Raw genomic sequence first — 23,781 nt, forward strand, 5'->3', positions numbered from 1 at the left:
TAGTTATTATATTATTAGTTACTGTTATTAAGTACAGTGGTGATCACTGTGTGTCTTTATTAGTTATTATATTATTAGTTACTGTTATTAAGTACAGTGGTGATCACTGTGTCTTTATTAGTTATTAGTGTTATTAGTTACTGTTATTAAGTACAGTGGTGATCACTGTGTCTTTATTAGTTATTATATTATTAGTTACTGTTATTCAGTACAGTGGTGATCACTGTGTGTCTTTATTAGTTATTATATTATTAGTTACTGTTATTAAGTACAGTGGTGATCACTGTGTGTCTTTATTAGTTATTATATTATTAGTTACTGTTATTAAGTACAGTGGTGATCACTGTGTGTCTTTATTCGTTATTATATTATTAGTGACTGTTATTAAGTACAGTGGTGATCACTGTGTGTCTTTATTAGTTATTAGTATTAGTAGTTACTGTTATTAAGTACAGTGGTGATCACTGTGTGTCTTTATTAGTTATTATATTATTAGTTCCTGTTATTAAGTACAGTGGTGATCACTGTGTGTCTTTATTAGTTATTAGTATTATTAGTTGCTGTTATTAAGTACAGTGATGATCACTGTGTGTCTTTATTAGTTATTATATTATTAGTGACTGTTATTAAGTACAGTGGTGATCACTGTGTGTCTTTATTAGTTATTATATTATTAGTTACTGTTATTAAGTACAGTGGTGATCACTGTGTGTCTTTATTAGTTATTATATTATTAGTTACTGTTATTAAGTACAGTGGTGATCACTGTCTTTATTAGTTATGATGTTATTAGTTACTGTTATTAAGTACAGTGGTGATCACTGTGTGTCTTTATTAGTTATTATATTATTAGTTACTGTTATTAAGTACAGTGGTGATCACTGTGTCTTTATTAGTTATTAGTGTTATTAGTTACTGTTATTAAGTACAGTGGTGATCACTGTGTCTTTATTAGTTATTATATTATTAGTTACTGTTATTAAGTACAGTGGTGATCACTGTGTGTCTTTATTAGTTATTATATTATTAGTTCCTGTTATTAAGTACAGTGGTGATCACTGTGTGTCTTTATTAGTTATTAGTATTATTAGTTGCTGTTATTAAGTACAGTGATGATCACTGTGTGTCTTTATTAGTTATTATATTATTAGTGACTGTTATTAAGTACAGTGGTGATCACTGTGTGTCTTTATTAGTTATTATATTATTAGTTACTGTTATTAAGTACAGTGGTGATCACTGTGTGTCTTTATTAGTTATTATATTATTAGTTACTGTTATTAAGTACAGTGGTGATCACTGTCTTTATTAGTTATGATGTTATTAGTTACTGTTATTAAGTACAGTGGTGATCACTGTGTGTCTTTATTAGTTATTATATTATTAGTTCCTGTTATTAAGTACAGTGGTGATCACTGTGTGTCTTTATTAGTTATTGTGTTATTAGTTACTGTTATTAAGTACAGTGGTGATCACTGCATGTCTTTATTAGTTATTATATTATTAGTTACTGTTATTAAGTACAGTGGTGATCACTGTGTGTCTTTATTAGTTATTATATTATTAGTTACTGTTATTAAGTACAGTGATGATCACTGTGTGTCTTTATTAGTTATTATATTATTAGTTACTGTTATTAAGTACAGTGGTGATCACTGTGTGTCTTTATTTGTTATTATATTATTAGTGACTGTTATTAAGTACAGTGGTGATCACTGTGTCTTTATTAGTTATTATATTATTAGTTACTGTTATTAAGTACAGTGGTGATCACTGTGTGTCTTTATTAGTTATTATATTATTAGTTACTGTTATTAAGTACAGTGGTGATCACTGTGTGTCTTTATTAGTTATTATATTATTAGTTACTGTTATTAAGTACAGTGGTGATCACTGTGTGTCTTTATTAGTTATTATATTATTAGTTACTGTTATTAAGTACAGTGGTGATCACTGTGTGTCTTTATTAGTTATTATATTATTAGTTACTGTTATTAAGTACAGTGGTGATCACTGTGTGTCTTTATCAGTTATTAGTATTATTAGTTACTGTTATTAAGTACAGTGGTGATCACTGTGTGTCTTTATTAGTTATTATATTATTAGTTACTGTTATTAAGTACAGTGGTGATCACTGTGTGTCTTTATTAGTTATTATATTATTAGTTACTGTTATTAAGTACAGTGGTGATCACTGTGTGTCTTTATTAGTTATTAGTATTAGTAGTTACTGTTATTAAGTACAGTGGTGATCACTGTGTGTCTTTATTAGTTATTATATTATTAGTTCCTGTTATTAAGTACAGTGGTGATCACTGTGTGTCTTTATTAGTTATTAGTATTATTAGTTGCTGTTATTAAGTACAGTGGTGATCACTGTGTGTCTTTATTAGTTATTAGTGTTATTAGTTACTGTTATTAAGTACAGTGGTGATCACTGTGTGTCTTTATTAGTTATTAGTGTTATTAGTTACTGTTATTAAGTACAGTGGTGATCACTGTGTGTCTTTATTAGTTATTAGTGTTATTAGTTACTGTTATTAAGTACAGTGGTGATCACTGTGTGTCTTTATTAGTTATTATATTATTAGTTACTGTCATTAAGTACAGTGGTGATCACTGTGTGTCTTTATTATTTATTATATTATTAGTTACTGTTATTAAGTACAGTGGTGATCACTGTGTGTCTTTATTTGTTATTATATTATTAGTGACTGTTATTAAGTACAGTGGTGATCACTGTGTGTCTTTATTAGTTATTATATTATTAGTTACTGTTATTAAGTACAGTGGTGATCACTGTGTGTCTTTATTAGTTATTATATTATTAGTTACTGTTATTAAGTACAGTGGTGATCACTGTGTGTCTTTATTAGTTATTAGTGTTATTAGTTACTGTTATTAAGTACAGTGGTGATCACTGTGGAGGCTTAATCTCAACCCCACAGAGAGAAAGCCGGAGCACGTGTGTCTGCTTTGTGCCGTCGACACACGCTGCAATAATAACGCTACCAAAACTGGTTTACAATTATAAGGAATTTAATTCCACTGATGCAAGTACGATTACAGTTAAACATTGGAGTACATACTCCTATGAAATATTAAAACAATAAAACCCCATTTGCAAAAAACTCTACTCAGCTCCTCAGGTGAAAAACACGTCCGTCGTCCGAGGGCCATCACGCGAGAGAGAAAAAAAGACTTGAAATTAAACCACCCACATCTGTTCGAAACACCTCCTCTTCCATTTATCCCGATTCCTATTGGCTAACTTCCAGGAGTGTATTCGCCTGTCTGCCTTTCTGTCCCTGAGTTTACTAACACATTCAATGACCGTCAGTTATTGTTTAATCCCGTCTATAATAATCCTTCAGTATGAAAGTTAAACTTCTGCAACTTGGCAGAAGCTTCATGTCTTTTAGCTACTATTCCTACATCACTTTATGTTTATCTTAATTATGCATTCCCAAAACCCTTATGATTATGACTAATTATGAATTATGAATTATGAATTATTAAACACTTTTATTATATCTACTAACTACAGTTTTTTGCTCAAATTTCTTACATCACTGTGTGTCTTTATTAGTTATTAGTGTTATTAGTTACTGTTATTAAGTACAGTGGTGATCACTGTGTGTCTTTATTAGTTATTAGTGTTATTAGTTACTGTTATTAAGTACAGTGGTGATCACTGTGTGTCTTTATTAGTTATTATATTATTAGTTACTGTTATTAAGTACAGTGGTGATCACTGTGTGTCTTTATCAGTTATTAGTATTATTAGTTACTGTTATTAAGTACAGTGGTGATCACTGTGTGTCTTTATTAGTTATTATATTATTAGTTACTGTTATTAAGTACAGTGGTGATCACTGTGTGTCTTTATTAGTTATTATATTATTAGTTACTGTTATTAAGTACAGTGGTGATCACTGTGTGTCTTTATTAGTTATTAGTATTAGTAGTTACTGTTATTAAGTACAGTGGTGATCACTGTGTGTCTTTATTAGTTATTATATTATTAGTTCCTGTTATTAAGTACAGTGGTGATCACTGTGTGTCTTTATCAGTTATTAGTATTATTAGTTGCTGTTATTAAGTACAGTGGTGATCACTGTGTGTCTTTATTAGTTATTAGTGTTATTAGTTACTGTTATTAAGTACAGTGGTGATCACTGTGTGTCTTTATTAGTTATTAGTGTTATTAGTTACTGTTATTAAGTACAGTGGTGATCACTGTGTGTCTTTATTAGTTATTAGTGTTATTAGTTACTGGTATTAAGTACAGTGGTGATCACTGTGTGTCTTTATTAGTTATTATATTATTAGTTACTGTCATTAAGTACAGTGGTGATCACTGTGTGTCTTTATTATTTATTATATTATTAGTTACTGTTATTAAGTACAGTGGTGATCACTGTGTGTCTTTATTTGTTATTATATTATTAGTGACTGTTATTAATTACAGTGGTGATCACTGTGTGTCTTTATTAGTTATTATATTATTAGTTACTGTTATTAAGTACAGTGGTGATCACTGTGTGTCTTTATTAGTTATTATATTATTAGTTACTGTTATTAAGTACAGTGGTGATCACTGTGTGTCTTTATTAGTTATTAGTGTTATTAGTTACTGTTATTAAGTACAGTGGTGATCACTGTGGAGGCTTAATCTCAACCCCACAGAGAGAAAGCCGGAGCACGTGTGTCTGCTTTGTGCCGTCGACACACGCTGCAATAATAACGCTACCAAAACTGGTTTACAATTATAAGGAATTTAATTCCACTGATGCAAGTACGATTACAGTTAAACATTGGAGTACATACTCCTATGAAATATTAAAACAATAAAACCCCATTTGCAAAAAACTCTACTCAGCTCCTCAGGTGAAAAACACGTCCGTCGTCCGAGGGCCATCACGCGAGAGAGAAAAAAAGACTTGAAATTAAACCACCCACATCTGTTCGAAACACCTCCTCTTCCGTTTATCCCGATTCCTATTGGCTAACTTCCAGGAGTGTATTCGCCTGTCTGCCTTTCTGTCCCTGAGTTTACTAACACATTCAATGACCGTCAGTTATTGTTTAATCCCGTCTATAATAATCCTTCAGTATGAAAGTTAAACTTCTGCAACTTGGCAGAAGCTTCATGTCTTTTAGCTACTATTCCTACATCACTTTATGTTTATCTTAATTATGCATTCCCAAAACCCTTATGATTATGACTAATTATGAATTATGAATTATGAATTATTAAACACTTTTATTATATCTACTAACTACAGTTTTTTGCTCAAATTTCTTACATCACTGTGTGTCTTTATTAGTTATTAGTGTTATTAGTTACTGTTATTAAGTACAGTGGTGATCACTGTGTGTCTTTATTAGTTATTATATTATTAGTTACTGTCATTAAGTACAGTGGTGATCACTGTGTGTCTTTATTAGTTATTATATTATTAGTTACTGTTATTAAGTACAGTGGTGATCACTGTGTCTTTATTAGTTATTATATTATTAGTTACTGTCATTAAGTACAGTGGTGATCACTGTGTGTCTTTATTAGTTATTATATTATTAGTTACTGTTATTAAGTACAGTGGTGATCACTGTGTGTCTTTGTTAGTTATTAGTGTTATTAGTTACTGTTATTAAGTACAGTGGTGATCACTGTGTGTCTTTATTAGTTATTATATTATTAGTTACTGTCATTAAGTACAGTGGTGATCACTGTGTGTCTTTATTAGTTATTATATTATTAGTTACTGTCATTAAGTACAGTGGTGATCACTGTGTGTCTTTATTAGTTATTATATTATTAGTTACTGTCATTAAGTACAGTGGTGATCACTGTGTGTCTTTATTTGTTATTATATTATTAGTGACTGTTATTAAGTACAGTGGTGATCACTGTGTGTCTTTATTAGTTATTATATTATTAGTTACTGTTATTAAGTACAGTGGTGATCACTGTGTGTCTTTATTAGTTATTATATTATTAGTTACTGTTATTAAGTACAGTGGTGATCACTGTGTGTCTTTATTAGTTATTATATTATTAGTTACTGTTATTAAGTACAGTGGTGATCACTGTGTGTCTTTATTAGTTATTATATTATTAGTTACTGTTATTAAGTACAGTGGTGATCACTGTGTGTCTTTATCAGTTATTAGTATTATTAGTTACTGTTATTAAGTACAGTGATCATGTGAACAGACACTAACTTATCTAAAGTCTCTCCAGCTGTTAAAGCCAACTGACAGCTGTGATCAGATGATCACAGATGATCACAGCTGTGATCAGCTGTGATCATCTGATCCTCTGTCATCAGAAACAGAAGTCACTTCACTGACTCAACTGAGGAAAGGACGTCTCATGTCTCCTAAAATATGTTTCCTCGTTCCTCTCTCCTCGCATGGTTTCCTCCATGCATCCCTGGTGGGAGGGACTAAGACGCAAGGAAAGGACCCAAGTGAGGGAAACGGGGATGCAGTAAAGAGACTTGAGAAGTACCCTTGGAAGAAAAACAATGCTGGAAAGATACTTTATTTGCTTTGCTCATGTTTTGAGGAGAGAAATGCATGAGACACTTTTGTTTGGGCTCAAAGATTCAAACAGTGCAACAATGGCGTGGATGGGTTTCCATTGCAGCCACTTGAAAGCCAGGTGTGTCTCACAGGAACGCTAACGGTGCCTCGTGGTCAGGTATCAGACGCACAGGGGAGTGACCAAGCATCGGGCAAAGGGAACGGTTTGTGTTGTAAGATCAGGTGGTGTTCCACACACTTAGGCTACTTAGTATTTTATCAGTTATCTTGCCTACTCTGAAAAGCTACAGGCTCCCCTTAACCTTGGTACTGTATGTGTTGGATGGACAATAAAGCGGGCAAAGCAGGCTGTGATAAGATGAGAATAATATGACGACGTCACAACTAAACACAGCGTCTTTGTTTCTCTGCACCGGGACCAGAGCTGTGGCTGAAGAGGAGGACGGTTGAAATGGAACCTGAGGAGTCAACTCAGACGTGTCTCTGTTCCTCTTTGCAGGCAGCAGAAAGCCTACATGGCCACCCAGGGCCCGTTGGCGGAGACCACGGAGGACTTCTGGAGAATGTTGTGGGAACACAACTCCACCATTGTAGTCATGCTCACCAAACTCCGCGAGATGGGACGGGTAAGGATCACACTTTGTGTCATGTCATTAAGTGTGGAACAGTATCACATCAAATAGATACAACTCTGGTTTGAGATATACTTTACTTTTGACAAAATGTTATTGGTTCCAGGGGGAAAAACAGGCTCAAAATTTGCAAAAATGGAATGCATCGTTGATATTTATCATTATTATTATTATTAGAAACAGCAACAATCAAATATAGATACATATTCATTATTGTTGTTTTGTTGTTCTGAATAATCATAATAAACTTTATTTTTATAGCACCTTTCATACAAGAAGTGGTCTTGAAAAATGGAAAATTAACATAGAGTGAACATAAAATAGTTGCATGTTTTTTCCTTGGAAAAAATAGTTACTATAGTACTTAGTATACTTAGTGTATATATATATATATATATATATATATATATTTATATATGTATATAGATATAGATACAGTATATATATACTGTATCTATATATATATATATATATATATATATATATATATATATATATATATATATATATATACTGTATCTATATATATATATATATATATCTATATCTATATATATATATATATATATCTATATCTATATCTATATATATATATATCTATATATATATATATATATATCTATCTATCTATCTATCTATCTATCTATCTATATATATATATATATAGATACAGTATATATATATATATATATATACTGTATCTATATATATACTGTATCTATATATATATGTATATATATATATAGATACAGTATATATATATATATATATATATATATATATATATATATATATATATATATATATATATATATATATACTGTATCTATATATATACTGTATCTATATATATGTATATATATATATCCAGTGGTGTATAGTAACGAAGTAGAAATACTTCGTTACTGTACTTAAGTAGTTTTTTTGGGTATCTGTACTTTACTTTACTACTTATATTTCTGTTGACTTTTACTTTTACTTCACTACATTTTGCAAAGAAAACCGGTACTTTTACTCCGATACATTTCCCCTGAAACCTTCGTTACTCGCTACAAAATCAAATCTATCTTTAGAAACAAAATGAATCATGAGAGCAGCGTCGGGGACTGTGGTGGAACACAGACTGCAAGCAGGTTTGGTGAATCAGTGGTCCTAGCAGCAAGTTAAATCATTGGTTAATCACGTTAATGCACAATTGCAAACAAGTGCTCTCAAAGCTGCGGTGTTTTTATTCCCAGGATGCTACATGCTATAAGCTAGCGGGCGACTACATGAGTAGAATTCCACTCTACGATGACTGATTTCATAATGGAAGCAGAAATGGAAGCACCTGCTACTCCCGCAACAAACTACGGTGGTGACGAAGACCAACACCCGTGGATCGCTAGCGAGTTAGTGAGCTGAGGAAGTGTTGACAGTTGTGCAGCACTAGTTGGCTAACGTTAGCTGTAGCTAGCCACCACACCATAGGATTGATGGGAGCCGAGAGAGCGCAGCGTTAGCGTTAGCATTAGCGTTAGCATTAGGGAAATCCTTCGCAGCAGTGCGCAAGCTATCTGTGACGCTGAACACACCTCAATCTGCCTCAGCGGCCTGTGAAAGACTATTTAGCATCGCAGGACTAGTCTTCAGCCCAAGAAGAGCGAGACTGAATTCTCGTATTTTTGAAAACCAACCTCTTTTGAAGATGAACAGGACATTTTTCAGTTTCAAGTAATGACTGGGTTGTTACTTTCGGTGCTGCTTTAGTATTGATCATGTTTTGATATTTGAGTCATTTTGTGGATGATCAGATGGAGTTATGATGGTAGCAGTCGCCCAATTGCAGATTGAGCTTGAGCAAAACCTTTGTCTATTGTGTTCAAATCAGGCCCATAGGAGTTTACAAGGCAGGCGTCCTTTCTCTAAACACTGACCATCAAGTGGATATGTTTTGCTGAACATAATATTATGCATTTGCCCTCTACATCCTCTAGTCTAATGAGCATACTTATAAACGCACTGCTTTTCGGAGAATTATGATGATAAGTTCATCGTAGATGCAAAAGTATACTTATGTACAATATATTATGTTGAACATTGTTGCTCCTGAATGGATCACAGCCAACCCAATTATGTTCAACACAGCTCCATGTCCTTGGTCATGGTGCCACAGCACTTAAAAGAATAAACTTCATCATTCTCACAATTCTGACCTTTTGCTTTTTTATTAACAGCATTTACTTGTACTTTTACTTTCAATGAACAGGTTATGATGATCATTTAATGTTCAGGTTGTGATGTACATTTAATATCAGAAAATTACTTTTGATACTTAAGTACTTTTGTACTTGAGTACAATAAATATCAGATACTTTAAGACTTTTACTCAAGTAGTATTCTAATAGGTGACTTTTTACTTTTACTGGAGTAGTTTTCCAGTAAGGTATCTTTACTTTTACTCAAGTATGGCTTTTGAGTACTTTATACACCACTGTATATATCTATATATATATATATATATATATATATATATATATATATATATATATATATATACTCAAACGGCTCTGGGTGGAACCTCCGCCTCTCAGGAAGAACCCCTTATTCCTAGGAGTGTATGATGCACAGATGGAGAGAGACAGGGTGGTCAATGAAATGTTCCCGAACAGTGACCGCCTGTTCTGACCTACTAACGATACATTGGTATCCTGATCACAGCCCGAGAAGTTGTGAAACACGTTGTGACGCTTCTCCATTCTCCAGGAAAAGTGCCACCAGTACTGGCCTGCCGAGCGCTCCGCACGCTACCAGTACTTTGTTGTGGACCCCATGGCTGAGTACAACATGCCCCAGTACATCCTGAGAGAGTTCAAAGTCACAGACGCCAGGGTAGGTTCTCCTCGCAGAGAGCGGCAGGACGACGGCTTTGGCTCGGCTCCTTTTAATTGGAAAGGACATCGATGCCATTTCTGTGACAGAATATGTTTGTGCTGGCAGAGTGGCATTTACGTTGCATGCAGAGGTTTCTTCTTCCATCTGTTTAGCATTTTGTGAATTTTCACTGCACCCTGATTGGGACTTTTCACTCGCCACACAGGGCACAGACCTTAAATGACAATCGTTGCACCTGTGATGTCCTTTGGGGCAAATTGAGTCATTGATGAATACAAATATCAGCTTTCGTCTCTTTTAGTCAACTAAAGCTGAAGAATGGATCTGAAGGATGTGCTCCAAGCAACACATAGGCTGCATTTTACAAAAACTTGTGTCCTAAGAATGAATGAAGTAAATCAAATGATCGGATTTCGATGTCAACCTGCGAGCCCAAAGTCAAAGCTGAGGTCTTGAAGGTAGATAAGCAACATATTATATGTTGAAGGTCAGATCAGATCCCAGTTACACAAACATCTTCAAGCTGCACGGATTCAGACTTCAGATGGAGAAAATAAACACTTTGGACAATTGCAAAAGCAGAAAATGACTTTTCTACAGTTGAGATCATTTCACAGTTTCACACAGACGCATAATGTGACTGTTCTCCTCAATTATCTTCTGCCAACTACAAGTAGATGACACAACAGTACTTGGCAAACAGCCAATCACATTGCAGCAGGGCAACGGTCAGGCAGCCCTGCCTGGCAACCAATTAGTGCCGTCTGCTTTTATTAGGAAAGGCTTCAGGCGTGCTTATTGTTGTTTTACCAAACTGTGTGTGTGGGGGGCAATTAAAAACATAAAACCAATATTTTGACTTTAAATTGTAGAATGATAAATCTAAATCGAGGTACCTTAGATGCATCCATTGGTTATTCCAGGTGTAATGTAAAGGTAGTAATTGCAACATTGGATTAGTTATTGTTAAAACACACATGCAGCATTTCTTTTGTTCCCTTCTTTGTGAGTATTTCAGTTTCTTGTGTAGTAGATGTGTGTGAGTGAGTTACTCACAGTCTCTCCGTTTGCCTGTGTGTCAGGATGGTCAGTCGAGGACCATCAGGCAGTTTCAGTTCACTGACTGGCCGGAGCAAGGAGTGCCAAAAACCGGGGAGGGATTCATCGACTTCATCGGCCAGGTCCATAAAACTAAAGAGCAATTTGGACAAGATGGACCAATTTCTGTGCACTGCAGGTAACTAGACGTGTGTGTGTGTGTGTGTGTGTGTGTGAGAGAGAGAGAGAGATTAACATCATAGCTTTGTTTTTTTTCCTCATGTAAACACTGACCTTGTTGCATTGATTTAAAAGGCACTTGAGGCGACAAATAGCTTGCTTATTGGTCAAAGATTTAAAAAGCCTTCAGCTTGTCAGATTAGAGATTTTGATGAAAAGACGAGTCACAGTTAAAGAACTCGTAATTCCTTTGAACACATGAAGAATTGCCCGGACAGACTGAGTGACCAGGACCTCCCGTGCAGTACGGTGTAGTCCAATGAAAGAATCCTAAAGTGTCATATCAGTCACACCGTTATCATTTCTTATGTATCTTAAGATGTTTTCTTGTCTTTGATCACATCACAGAAGTAGAGAGAACTCAACATGTCTTCTGTGCAGTAAACACAGTTATAAAGCCATAAATCATGAAAAAGAAAAACAACGGTAGTTGAATTTCTTTGATAATTAATTTTACAAAATATTCAGAAAACACAAACATCGATATATCCAACATGTTACCAAGTGTTACCAAGTTGAGTGTCTATGTGCTGTATACTGTATATAGAAGTGTTTACATATGAACAGCCTCTCCTCTCTGCTCTGTGTTCAGCAGCAGTTCAGTCACGTGACTGTTGGTCTCACGCAAATCAGTCATGGCTTCCTACGTGTGCTGAAGAGCTCAGAATTTAAGGTTTTTTACAGGATCTGGTGAAAACAAACACTTTATTTTGGGCGAGATTTTAATTGAGACATGTAGAATCAAATTTTAAACTTAGTGTTGGTGGCTTCTTCTGACTGAAGCGTCGCGCATGATGTGTTCAAGGACCGTCTGAAAGATGAAAATCGAAGAATTATGATGCTGTAATTTTGGTGATTTGTTTAAAGAAAACATGCACATATTTATTCACTACAGTTGATGCAAATTAATTGTTACGGTATTTTCTACTTTGATTCATTGACCAATTCATCTCCATCTTCAGTTGATTGTTTTCATTGTACATGAGATGTGTTCAAGAGAGGAGATTTAAAGAAATGCTCATGTCTGTTGTTTTTGAGTTTTTCATATAAATACATTTAAAAGAAAAAGAAACACCTTATTATAAAATGCTATCCAATATAATCCAACATAACACCACCACAGACATGATGACCAGAGAGTTGAATATTGGATGGTGTTACCATCCACAGTACAGGCTCACCGGGCACTGCTGGCAAATAAGTTTCAACATCCATCTCATAATTCCCATATTTTCAACTAGAATAGATAGAAGAGCGTTCGACAGAATGGACAGATACACTCACAACCAGTTGAGTCTGTTTGTCAAAGATCCTTTGGAGATTTTCTGAGCTGCCAGGTTCGCATATTGATTGGTCCTGCCGACGTGTATGTGTGTGTGAGACGCTGATTTGTAATGAGGGTCTAATAACATGTGCGTCCATCAGTGCTGGCGTCGGGCGGACCGGTGTGTTCATCACCCTGAGCATCGTCCTGGAGAGGATGAGGTACGAGGGCGTGGTCGACCTCTTCCAGACCGTCAAGACGCTCCGAACCCAGAGGCCAGCCATGGTGCAGACAGAGGTATGGTTGATGACCAGGACATGAGAGGAGATGGGAGAAATGTCACGTTGATGAGAGGAGAGCATAGCGGGGCAATCATTACACAAATGAAACAACATCCAAGCACGTGAAGCTGAATGTGTGATTACAGAACTTCAGGAGACACAGCAGCAGAGAACGGGCTTGTGCTGTTGAAAGTGTTTGTGATCTGGAAGCAGTTTAGAATTAGAATTAGAAAGCATTAATCCCCAGTGGGGAAACTCATTTGCCACCAAAAAACAACTCAGTTTCCACAGAGCACATCAGACAGAAAACACATTATAACAAATAACACCATAACATGCCACATGAGGCATGAATCTAACGGTGTTCATTAAAACGTCTGACTGCTGCTGGAGCAGAGGAACTTGTGAGTGCTTCAGTGGAACACGGAGGCACCGTGAGCCCCTCACTCAATGACTCCGAGGTCCCAACAGCATCCTGCAGCTTCCACCAGGGAGCTGACTCTTTCAAGCTATTTCAAATGATTACTACTCAGACAGCCGCATATTTAATAATACTTCACAAATACTTTAAAATGTTATGTTTCAGTAGTTCAGTACAGTTGCAGGGTAGATATCACCATGACATTTCTCCAGCTCATTACTGACATTAAGACAATTATTGGAAAAACATTTGCAGAACATAAATGTGAGCATTGGATAAAGCCAGTTCAACATTCTTGTTTCATTTTGTTGACATGTTAGATGACGCTTCTTACCGAGCGATATCTCTTTGTTTTGCTCCATAAATTAGGAAATACTGTCAACAGTCATAAAAAAACCTATTGTCTCCATGTTTTCTGTAATAAAATGTTTTGTAAATCATGCTATGAATGATATATGAACAAACCCATCTGTCAAGACCTTCAGAATATAGAGAGGAATGAAACTGGAAGGTGTGGTGTCTGTAAGAGGTCAAAATAATAACCAATAGATATCATCATAAAACTTCCCCAGCTCGTTACTGACATTAAGACAAGTTTGTTTTGCGTTACGGGTTTTCTGAAATTTGAGGTGAATTTAGGAGAAATCTACAGACGCAAATAGACAAAGTAGTAAAATAAACCGCTAAATGTGTATTCCAGATGGATTTATTTCCACGAGTCTTAAAGAAAACTTGTTAAAATAGACCGAACTCTCAAAATGGACCTGTTGATGAAAAACGATGTTTTTTGCCTGCGGTGTCTCGACATACAAGACGGTTGTTTCCAGTACGCCAAGAAACAACACAAAGGTTACACACAATAATAAATCACCATTTGCTTTTGTACTAGTCCAGTGAGCACAGAAAGGCGTTCTATGGGCTCAGAAGATGTTTAAAGTAGCATCAAATACTCAAGTTAGGCCTACCTCAAGACGCTACTCAATGTTGTAACCAGTAGTTTTATCATAACAACACAATACTTGTGTGTAGAGTTCTCACCCACTCTGCAGACGGGTTTCACTGTTTTGGTTCAGTCACTCTGCTCTCTCAGCAGACGCTCTGATAAATCCACTGTACACCAGCTGCCTACAGTTAGAAACTCTGCTCAACACAGGGAACATAATCCACTGTACCAGTGGCGGGCCGTGCTTTTTATACCTGGGCCTTCACTGCTGTCCTGCAGCTGAAACACAGCTGCGCTTATTATTTGTTTCGTGTCAAAATGAAGCCAACACCTGTCAATGGAGTGCGTCTCCTCTCTGCTCTGACTGCAGCGCCAGGCTTCTGTGGGCGGCGGCGGAGGGACTCACGGCAGCACCGCTGCTCGTTCACCACAGCGCAGAACTTACGAGCTTTAACGTCAAAACACCAGAACAAGTCTCCATCAACACCAGAACAAGTCTCCATCAACACCAGAACAAGTCTCCATCACCACCAGAACAAGTCTCCAACACCACCAGAACAAGTCTCCATCAACACCAGAACAAGTCTCCATCAACACCAGAAAAAGTCTCCATCAACACCAGAACAAGTCTCCATCACCACCAGAACAAGTCTCCAACACCACCAGAACAAGTCTCCATCAACACCAGAACAAGTCTCCATCAACACCAGAAAAAGTCTCCATTAACACCAGAACAAGTCTCCAACAACACCAGAACAAGTCTCCAACAACGCCAGAACAAGTCTCCAACACCACCAGAACAAGTCTCCAACAACACCAGAACAAGTCTCCATCAACACCAGAACAAGTCTCCAACACCACCAGAACAAGTCTCCATCAACACCAGAACGAGTCTCCATCAACACCAGAACAAGTCTCCAACAACACCAGAACAAGTCTCCATCAACACCAGAACAAGTCTCCAACAACACCAGAACAAGTCTCCATCAACACCAGAACAAGTCTCCAACAACACCAGAACAAGTCTCCAACACCACCAGAACAAGTCTCCATCAACACCAGAACAAGTCTCCATCAACACCAGAACAAGTCTCCAACAACACCAGAACAAGTCTCCAACACCACCAGAACAAGTCTCCATCAACACCAGAACAAGTCTCCATCAACACCAGAACAAGTCTCCATTAACACCAGAACAAGTCTCCATTAACACCAGAACAAGTCTCCAACAACACCAGAACAAGTCTCCAACACCACCAGAACAAGTCTCCAACAACACCAGAACAAGTCTCCATCAACACCAGAACAAGTCTACAACACCACCAGAACAAGTCTCCATCAACACCAGAACGAGTCTCCAACAACACCAGAACAAGTCTCCATCAACACCAGAACAAGTCTCCATCAACACCAGAACAAGTCTCCATCAACACCAGAACAAATCTCCAACAACACCAGAACAAGTCTCCATTAACACCAGAACAAGTCTCCAACAACACCAGAACAAGTCTCCATCAACACCAGAACAAGTCTCCAACACCACCAGAACAAGTCTCCAACAACACCAGAACAAGTCTCCAACAACACCAGAACAAGTCTCCAACACCACCAGAACAAGTCTCCATCAACACCAGAACAAGTCTCCAACAACACCAGAACAAGTCTCCAACAACACCAGAACAAGTCTCCAACAACACCAGAACAAGTCTCCATCAACACCAGAACGAGTCTCCAACAACACCAGAACAAGTCTCCAACAACACCAGAACAAGTCTCCAACACCACCAGAACAAGTCTCCAACAACACCAGAACAAGTCTCCAACACCACCAGAACAAGTCTCCAACAACACCAGAACAAGTCTCCAACAACACCAGAACAAGTCTCCAACACCACCAGAACAAGTCTCCATCAACACCAGAACAAGTCTCCAACAACACCAGAACAAGTCTCCAACAACACCAGAACAAGTCTCCAACAACACCAGAACAAGTCTCCATCAACACCAGAACGAGTCTCCATCAACACCAGAACGAGTCTCCAACAACACCAGAACAAGTCTCCAACACCACCAGAACAAGTCTCCATCAACACCAGAACGAGTCTCCAACAACACCAGAACAAGTCTCCAACACCACCAGAACAAGTCTCCATCAACACCAGAGAAGTCTCCAACAACACCAGAACAAGTCTCCATTAACACCAGAACAAGTCTCTAGATTTGTCACTCGTAGCTTTTGACAAAAAAGTCCCCATGAGGGTTTGGAAAGTCGCCAGATTTAGCGAGAAAGTCGCCAAGTTGGCAACACTGGCACCTGCTAAATATGTCCCCAGAGCAACACTGGACGTAACAATAGTTCCTATCACATATAAAACCAAACAAAAATCCATCTTCATAAAAACAAGTTGTACAAATAATAATGTATAAACAAGCATATTAAAGCTACTGCAGATGTAAAAACAAAATCTGTTGACTTACCAGAGCTGCTGTTCACTATTTAAAGACAAAGTCCATCCTCCTTTCTTTGTTAATAAAGAGTTTAATATCACGGTTGTTCAGTACATCTGTGTGTTTTAGTTCCAGTAAGAAGTCCTTCTCCATTCATGGACGCCACTGAAGACAGTGGAGTCGCCCTAGTTGTATTTCTTGAATACGTTTTAATGCGTTTGAGGCTGAAGATGTCCGCTCACAGAGGCAGCAGATATTGAGATTGTCACCGCCAAACATGTCAGGCTAGCCCACTGACCAATCACGTACTTGTAGGCCAGCTAGCAGCTCTGGCACGTCAAAGAATACGCCCAACAGTGGCGGCTGGTCAATAGAGGGCCATGGGGCATGGCCCCACCATGAGCCACACAAAAAAAAAAATTAAAAATTAAAATAATAACAATCATAAATTATACAAATTGTCAATATTTGTGTTTTTGAACTTGAATATAAATATACCCAACGACCCAAATAATATATATACATATATACAGTGGTGGCTGGTCAATAGAGGGCCATGGGGCATGGCCCCACCATGAGCCACACAAAAAAAAATAAAAAATTATAATAATCATAAATTATACAAATTGTCAATATTTGTGTTTTTGAACTGTGGAATGTACCCAGTAATGTGTGTAAAATATGATATCTGCGCAAAATATATGCTTTTCCTGCTCGTGCTCTCTGTCTGTGTGCACGACACTCTGAGAACACGCAGCTTGGGGGGCCTGATCGTTTTGCCCCAAAAGAGGCGGGTCTATGAAGCAGTTTAGCCAATTGCTGATTCAAGATATAAATGAGTGACATACAATTTAGCCAATCAGCGCCCTCAAATAGATTCAGCTTGGGGCCAGAACGATCAGGCCCCCCTAGCTGCGCGTTCTCGTCAGGAGAAGTCTCTACAGGCGAGCACTCCTCCTCCAAGACCCGTTTGAGAGGAGAACTTTGAGGAGATTCTGCAGCCAAAGAGCTGATATCAGATCAGCCTGACCTCACAATCAGACAGCAGACTCGCGGGAAAGGGAAGCAGTACATGAAGCTTCTGTACTAGCTGTACACCAGACAGGTTAGCTAGCTGCATTAGCATCGTCATGCTAATCATTTATTTAGCTTTTTAAAACAACGGGGACGGATCCAGCACGGACAGTTAGGGAGTGAGGGATGAGGAGGTAAGGAAACATGAGAACACCAGGGTAGGGAGTGAGGAGTGAGGAGGTAAGGAAACATGAGAACACCAGGGTAGGGAGTGAGGAGTGAGGAGGTAAGGAAACATGAGAACACCAGGGTAGGGAGTGAGTGATGAGGAGGTAAGGAAACATGAGAACACCAGGGTAGGGAGTGAGGAGTGAGGAGGTAAGGAAACATGAGAACACCAGAACAAGTCTCCAACAACACCAGAACAAGTCTCCATCAACACCAGAACAAGTCTCCAACAACACCAGAACAAGTCTCCAACACCACCAGAACAAGTCTCCATCAACACCAGAACAAGTCTCCATCAACACCAGAACAAGTCTCCAACAACACCAGAACAAGTCTCCAACACCACCAGAACAAGTCTCCATCAACACCAGAACAAGTCTCCATCAACACCAGAACAAGTCTCCATCAACACCAGAACAAGTCTCCAACAACACCAGAACAAGTCTCCAACACCACCAGAACAAGTCTCCAACAACACCAGAACAAGTCTCCATCAACACCAGAACAAGTCTCCAACACCACCAGAACAAGTCTCCATCAACACCAGAACGAGTCTCCAACAACACCAGAACAAGTCTCCATCAACACCAGAACAAGTCTCGATCAACACCAGAACAAGTCTCCATCAACACCAGAACAAATCTCCAACAACACCAGAACAAGTCTCCATTAACACCAGAACAAGTCTCCAACAACACCAGAACAAGTCTCCATCAACACCAGAACAAGTCTCCAACACCACCAGAACAAGTCTCCAACAACACCAGAACAAGTCTCCAACAACACCAGAACAAGTCTCCAACACCACCAGAACAAGTCTCCATCAACACCAGAACAAGTCTCCAACAACACCAGAACAAGTCTCCAACACCACCAGAACAAGTCTCCAACAACGCCAGAACAAGTCTCCAACACCACCAGAACAAGTCTCCATCAACACCAGAACAAGTCTCCAACAACACCAGAACAAGTCTCCAACAACGCCAGAACAAGTCTCCAACAACACCAGAACAAGTCTCCATCAACACCAGAACAAGTCTCCAACAACACCAGAACAAGTCTCCAACAACACCAGAACAAGTCTCCATCAACACCAGAACAAGTCTCCATCAACACCAGAACGAGTCTCCAACAACACCAGAACAAGTCTCCAACACCACCAGAACAAGTCTCCAACAATAATCATAAATTATACAAATTGTCAATATTTGTGTTTTTGAACTGTGGAATGTACCCAGTAATGTGTGTAAAATATGATATCTGCGCAAAATATATGCTTTTCCTGCTCGTGCTCTCTGTCTGTGTGCACGACACTCTGAGAACACGCAGCTTGGGGGGCCTGATCGTTTTGCCCCAAAAGAGGCGGGTCTATGAAGCAGTTTAGCCAATTGCTGATTCAAGATATAAATGAGTGACATACAATTTAGCCAATCAGCGCCCTCAAATAGATTCAGCTTGGGGCCAGAACGATCAGGCCCCCCTAGCTGCGCGTTCTCGTCAGGAGAAGTCTCTACAGGCGAGCACTCCTCCTCCAAGACCCGTTTGAGAGGAGAACTTTGAGGAGATTCTGCAGCCAAAGAGCTGATATCAGATCAGCCTGACCTCACAATCAGACAGCAGACTCGCGGGAAAGGGAAGCAGTACATGAAGCTTCTGTACTAGCTGTACACCAGACAGGTTAGCTAGCTGCATTAGCATCGTCATGCTAATCATTTATTTAGCTTTTTAAAACAACGGGGACGGATCCAGCACGGACAGTTAGGGAGTGAGGGATGAGGAGGTAAGGAAACATGAGAACACCAGGGTAGGGAGTGAGGAGTGAGGAGGTAAGGAAACATGAGAACACCAGGGTAGGGAGTGAGGAGTGAGGAGGTAAGGAAACATGAGAACACCAGGGTAGGGAGTGAGTGATGAGGAGGTAAGGAAACATGAGAACACCAGGGTAGGGAGTGAGGAGTGAGGAGGTAAGGAAACATGAGAACACCAGGGTAGGGAGTGAGGAGTGAGGAGGTAAGGAAACATGAGAACACCAGGGTAGGGAGTGAGGGATGAGGAGGTAAGGAAACATGAGAACACCAGGGTATGGAGTGAGGGATGAGGAGGTAAGGAAACATGAGAACACCAGGGTAGGGAGTGAGGGATGAGGAGGTAAGGAAACATGAGAACACCAGGACACACATGAGAACTCTGTCAAGCTACATATTAGACAAAGTGAACATCTTTTCTTCTACATAGCTGTCCTCAGTCTCATCTGCTTAACTTGGTCATGGAGGCATCAACATGTAATAGAGATGTTAAATTAACAGTGAAAACTCATCATAGCTTAATTTAACATCAGTATTCATAATTACACTTCATGTTTACTTCTCCTGATCTTTACCTCCTATAACAAGGTCCATGGGGGCATCTCAATAAATGAACATGTTATATTATATAAGTGTTATTTACTGATTGTTTTCGTGTTGGAATACATGTTAAATATTTAACTGCCAAGTAATAATGTGTGTTTGATACTTACATTTTTTTTGCATTAAATCATACTGGGATGTTTGCTGACATTGATAAGATGGCCCTAACCTAGAACATGTTCCACCAGCCGCCACTGACGCCTAACATGTCAAACTAAAGATCTGATTGGTTGAACACAATGACAATCAACAATATCGTCCCCATGTACTTTAATCTGCACTGGCTGCAGGTGAGAGTCTGCAGGCCTCTGGCTCTGTTCTTACCTAGAGACACAGAGGTGAGATCTGATTGGATGAAAGCTCTACTTAAAACAAGCTGCACTGGAAGCAGAGCAACTGAGGAAGACAGGAGCTGTGCAATGAGAACATAACATAATGGGAAAAATATGTTTATAAATTATAATACATTACAAATTATTAAATGATAAAATAGATAACTTTGTGATTCTGTTTAGGTCAGCAGAGAAAGTCTTGCAGGCCCTGACGGCCCACCACTGCACTGTACACTAGCTGCCTACAGTTAGAAACTATCTGCTGAACACAGCGAACATTTAGGAGCTAAAGACACAGATATTTATTTTGCTGGAGGCGATACAAGATTTAACATTGGAATTACATTCATCAAGGGGACAATAGCAGAGTTGCTCTGTGTCTGCTGGATGTGCAAGTAGGCAACTTAAAAGGTGATTTAATATGCCAGTGTTGTGTTCACAGATCTGTTTCCGCTGCGCCCAAATCAGTTTCAAGTAAATATTATGAAGGTCCATTCCACGACTGCATTCTGAGGATGTATTCGTGTGCAGGCCTGCAAATGAACAAACAATATGACCAGAACCTTGCTGTTTCTTCTGTCACTAGGACCAGTACCAACTGTGCTACCGGGCTGCTCTGGAGTACCTGGGAAGCTTCGATCACTATGCAACATAACCCCGCCCAGAAAGACACCCTCAGAGGAGTCCCGTGTCTCCTCTGAGCCACATCTACTCTGCTCCGTCAGCCCCCGAGGCCTGATGAGGAGGCTACAGTACTAGGAGGTGACCACAGCAGCAAACGGGGAGATAAGAGGAAAGAGGAGAGGAGACGACGTCCTCCTGCACCGGTGCCATGATTCTGCCACAGACCCGACACCAAAACCCCCGAAAGACTTGTAGTCATGCCTCATTCCGATTCCCGACTGAATCCTCCCGTCACTCCCCAGTGTCTGCCTCCTCCTTATAGCAAAAACAAATGCTCTGCTACTTTCATTGATATTCATCAATACTATGTTGTTATAAATATTTAGAATTTATTTTGTAATCACTTTCACTGGTTATTATGTCTTAATGGGTCTTTTTAAATTTTCTTATATTTGTATTATTTTCATCAGCACAGAGGACATTATTATGAACATTAATACTGGAGAGCGTATATTCACAGCTGCTAATTGTTTTACTTTGTACCATATGTATGATGTTCTTATGTTCTCATTGATCTTATTGAGGGGTAAAAGTGTGTGATCTTGATATCCAACAGAATGATGGTGAAGATGTCTCACAAACAGATCAAGTAAACATCGTTTTTTAACTACAGTATGAAATAGCCATATGGCTATAAACATGCAAAGATTATTCACATCTGAACAACTGCAATCATCTTTCAAGTCAATAACTGTTGCCTCATTTTCTCAAAGCCGTCGAAAGGAATCTAAAGGTTGTGTCCACCCCCAACAGAGACTCAGGTACACTGAGCACAGTCTGTCGATGTCGCATTCTGAACACATGCTCTGCAGAATAACTCCATGGAGTCCCCAACAAGACTCAGTGCTGGAATCTAATCAAGTTGGTTTAGTTGCCCAACCCGCGCTATTTTCTAATTGCCAACAAATTCCACGAAAATGCTAAAACCAACAATGAGTTAGTCTCCCAAGTCTGTCTCTCTCAGCTCCAAGCCCACTGGTTCCTACTGAAAATATACTTTTAAAATAACAAGTGGCTCACAAATATATCAATTTAGAAACAAAACAAAAAAGAAGTCATTAATTAGTTAACGGTAGTTTTTAGGAGTGCATTAGTTGGGGACTATTTGCAGCGGGCGGATTAATACAGTAAGTGCTCTAAAGCAGTGTTTCCCAAAATCTTTTCAGGGGACCCACTCTTTCAAAATGACAAACATCGTGACCATTTTTGCCGGCATTTCCACATCACCTTATATTACCTTGAATCGGTAAACCAGCCATTTATGAGAGATATACATCTGATAGATCACAACTTTATTTTCAACGTACGTATTGTGACATACTTTATAAATGCATATAGGCAAGGTTAACAGGCTGTCTCGTTCTCTTCATGTCCTACCTCGGGTTAAACAAACAGAATGTCCTCCAGCCTTTTATGTTAGTCAGTGTAGCTCGTAAATAGGCTACAGTTATCAGAACAAGACAAACCTCCAGGTTCCCTCGCGTGGCTCAGAGGTGAACTGCAGATATATAATTCAACGGAAGAAATGCTGCTCGTATATTTAGCCACCTTAATGACATCTTGTGCGACGCATCCGTTGGTTCCGACCCAGTCTTTGGGAAGGACTGGTCTCGTGAGTCAGTGTGGCAGCAGGATGGTGTATGTGGGATTGAGTGAAAATAAGCTAGAGTGTGTGTGTGTTCATGGTAATGAAGGAACACATCGCCCAGTGTAACAGTGTGGCTCACTGATGAAGGTCTGGGAGGCTTTACTTGTTGGTAAGATCGATTCAATGTCGGCTTGGCTCTGCACATGGGAAAAACAGATGCTGTAGAATATCACCAGACTTATTCATATCTGAATTTTCTCTTAAACTTCAACAACGCTCTGAATCCCATGATGTCCGACCTGTTGATGTTTTGAATCCTAGCAGAGCTGAATCTGAAAGTATTGACAGTGGGCTCGGTGGAACTTTAAGAATGTGGGGGCACTATTAGATAATATAAAAAAACTGAACATTTTACTTACCTTTTTGGTTGATATCAGCCAACCAGATTTTTTTCAATGTGGTTTTTCATGTGGTCAAAGTCCTCTCGTAAAATGTTCCGGACATGTTGATCCACAAACGGCTCGCATGGACCACAAACACCTGTCACACCGGTCATGTCTCTGAGGTCATATGTTAAGGCCACAACTTCTGGACACAGGGAGAAATCGCACACAGCGGCTACAGATCATGCAATGTTATTCATCATTTTAAACGTATTTCCACGCTGCTAAAACACAGACTAGTCACACGTATTATTGGACTTATTGTCCGGTGTTATTTAACCTTAAATCCTCTGGTTTAACAGGCTATTAGCTCCTCCAGACCTGAGATTATCATTACGTTATGAAACGCGAGTTTTGCACTGCCAGCGGTTACACAACCACTCCCCCAGTC

At 38.7% G+C, this 23,781-nt stretch overlaps 1 protein-coding gene across 1 annotated transcript in view; it reads left to right on the plus strand.

Annotated features, from left to right (window-relative positions):
- Positions 1–21,607, plus strand: part of ptprfa (protein tyrosine phosphatase receptor type Fa) — a 343,585-nt gene extending 321,978 nt beyond the window's left edge. The window contains exons 27-31 of the mRNA XM_079267305.1: positions 7,052–7,178; positions 9,930–10,055; positions 11,141–11,295; positions 12,762–12,897; positions 21,262–21,607. Coding sequence (XP_079123431.1) covers positions 7,052–7,178; positions 9,930–10,055; positions 11,141–11,295; positions 12,762–12,897; positions 21,262–21,330 — 613 coding nt within the window. The 3' untranslated portion in view covers positions 21,331–21,607. The remainder of the gene's footprint in view (positions 1–7,051; positions 7,179–9,929; positions 10,056–11,140; positions 11,296–12,761; positions 12,898–21,261) is intronic.
- Positions 21,608–23,781: the final 2,174 nt, after the last annotated feature.

The sequence above is a fragment of the Melanostigma gelatinosum genome (genome assembly GCF_949748355.1).
Source record: "Melanostigma gelatinosum genome assembly, chromosome: 4".
In the NCBI taxonomy this organism is placed as follows: Eukaryota; Metazoa; Chordata; class Actinopteri; order Perciformes; family Zoarcidae; genus Melanostigma; species Melanostigma gelatinosum.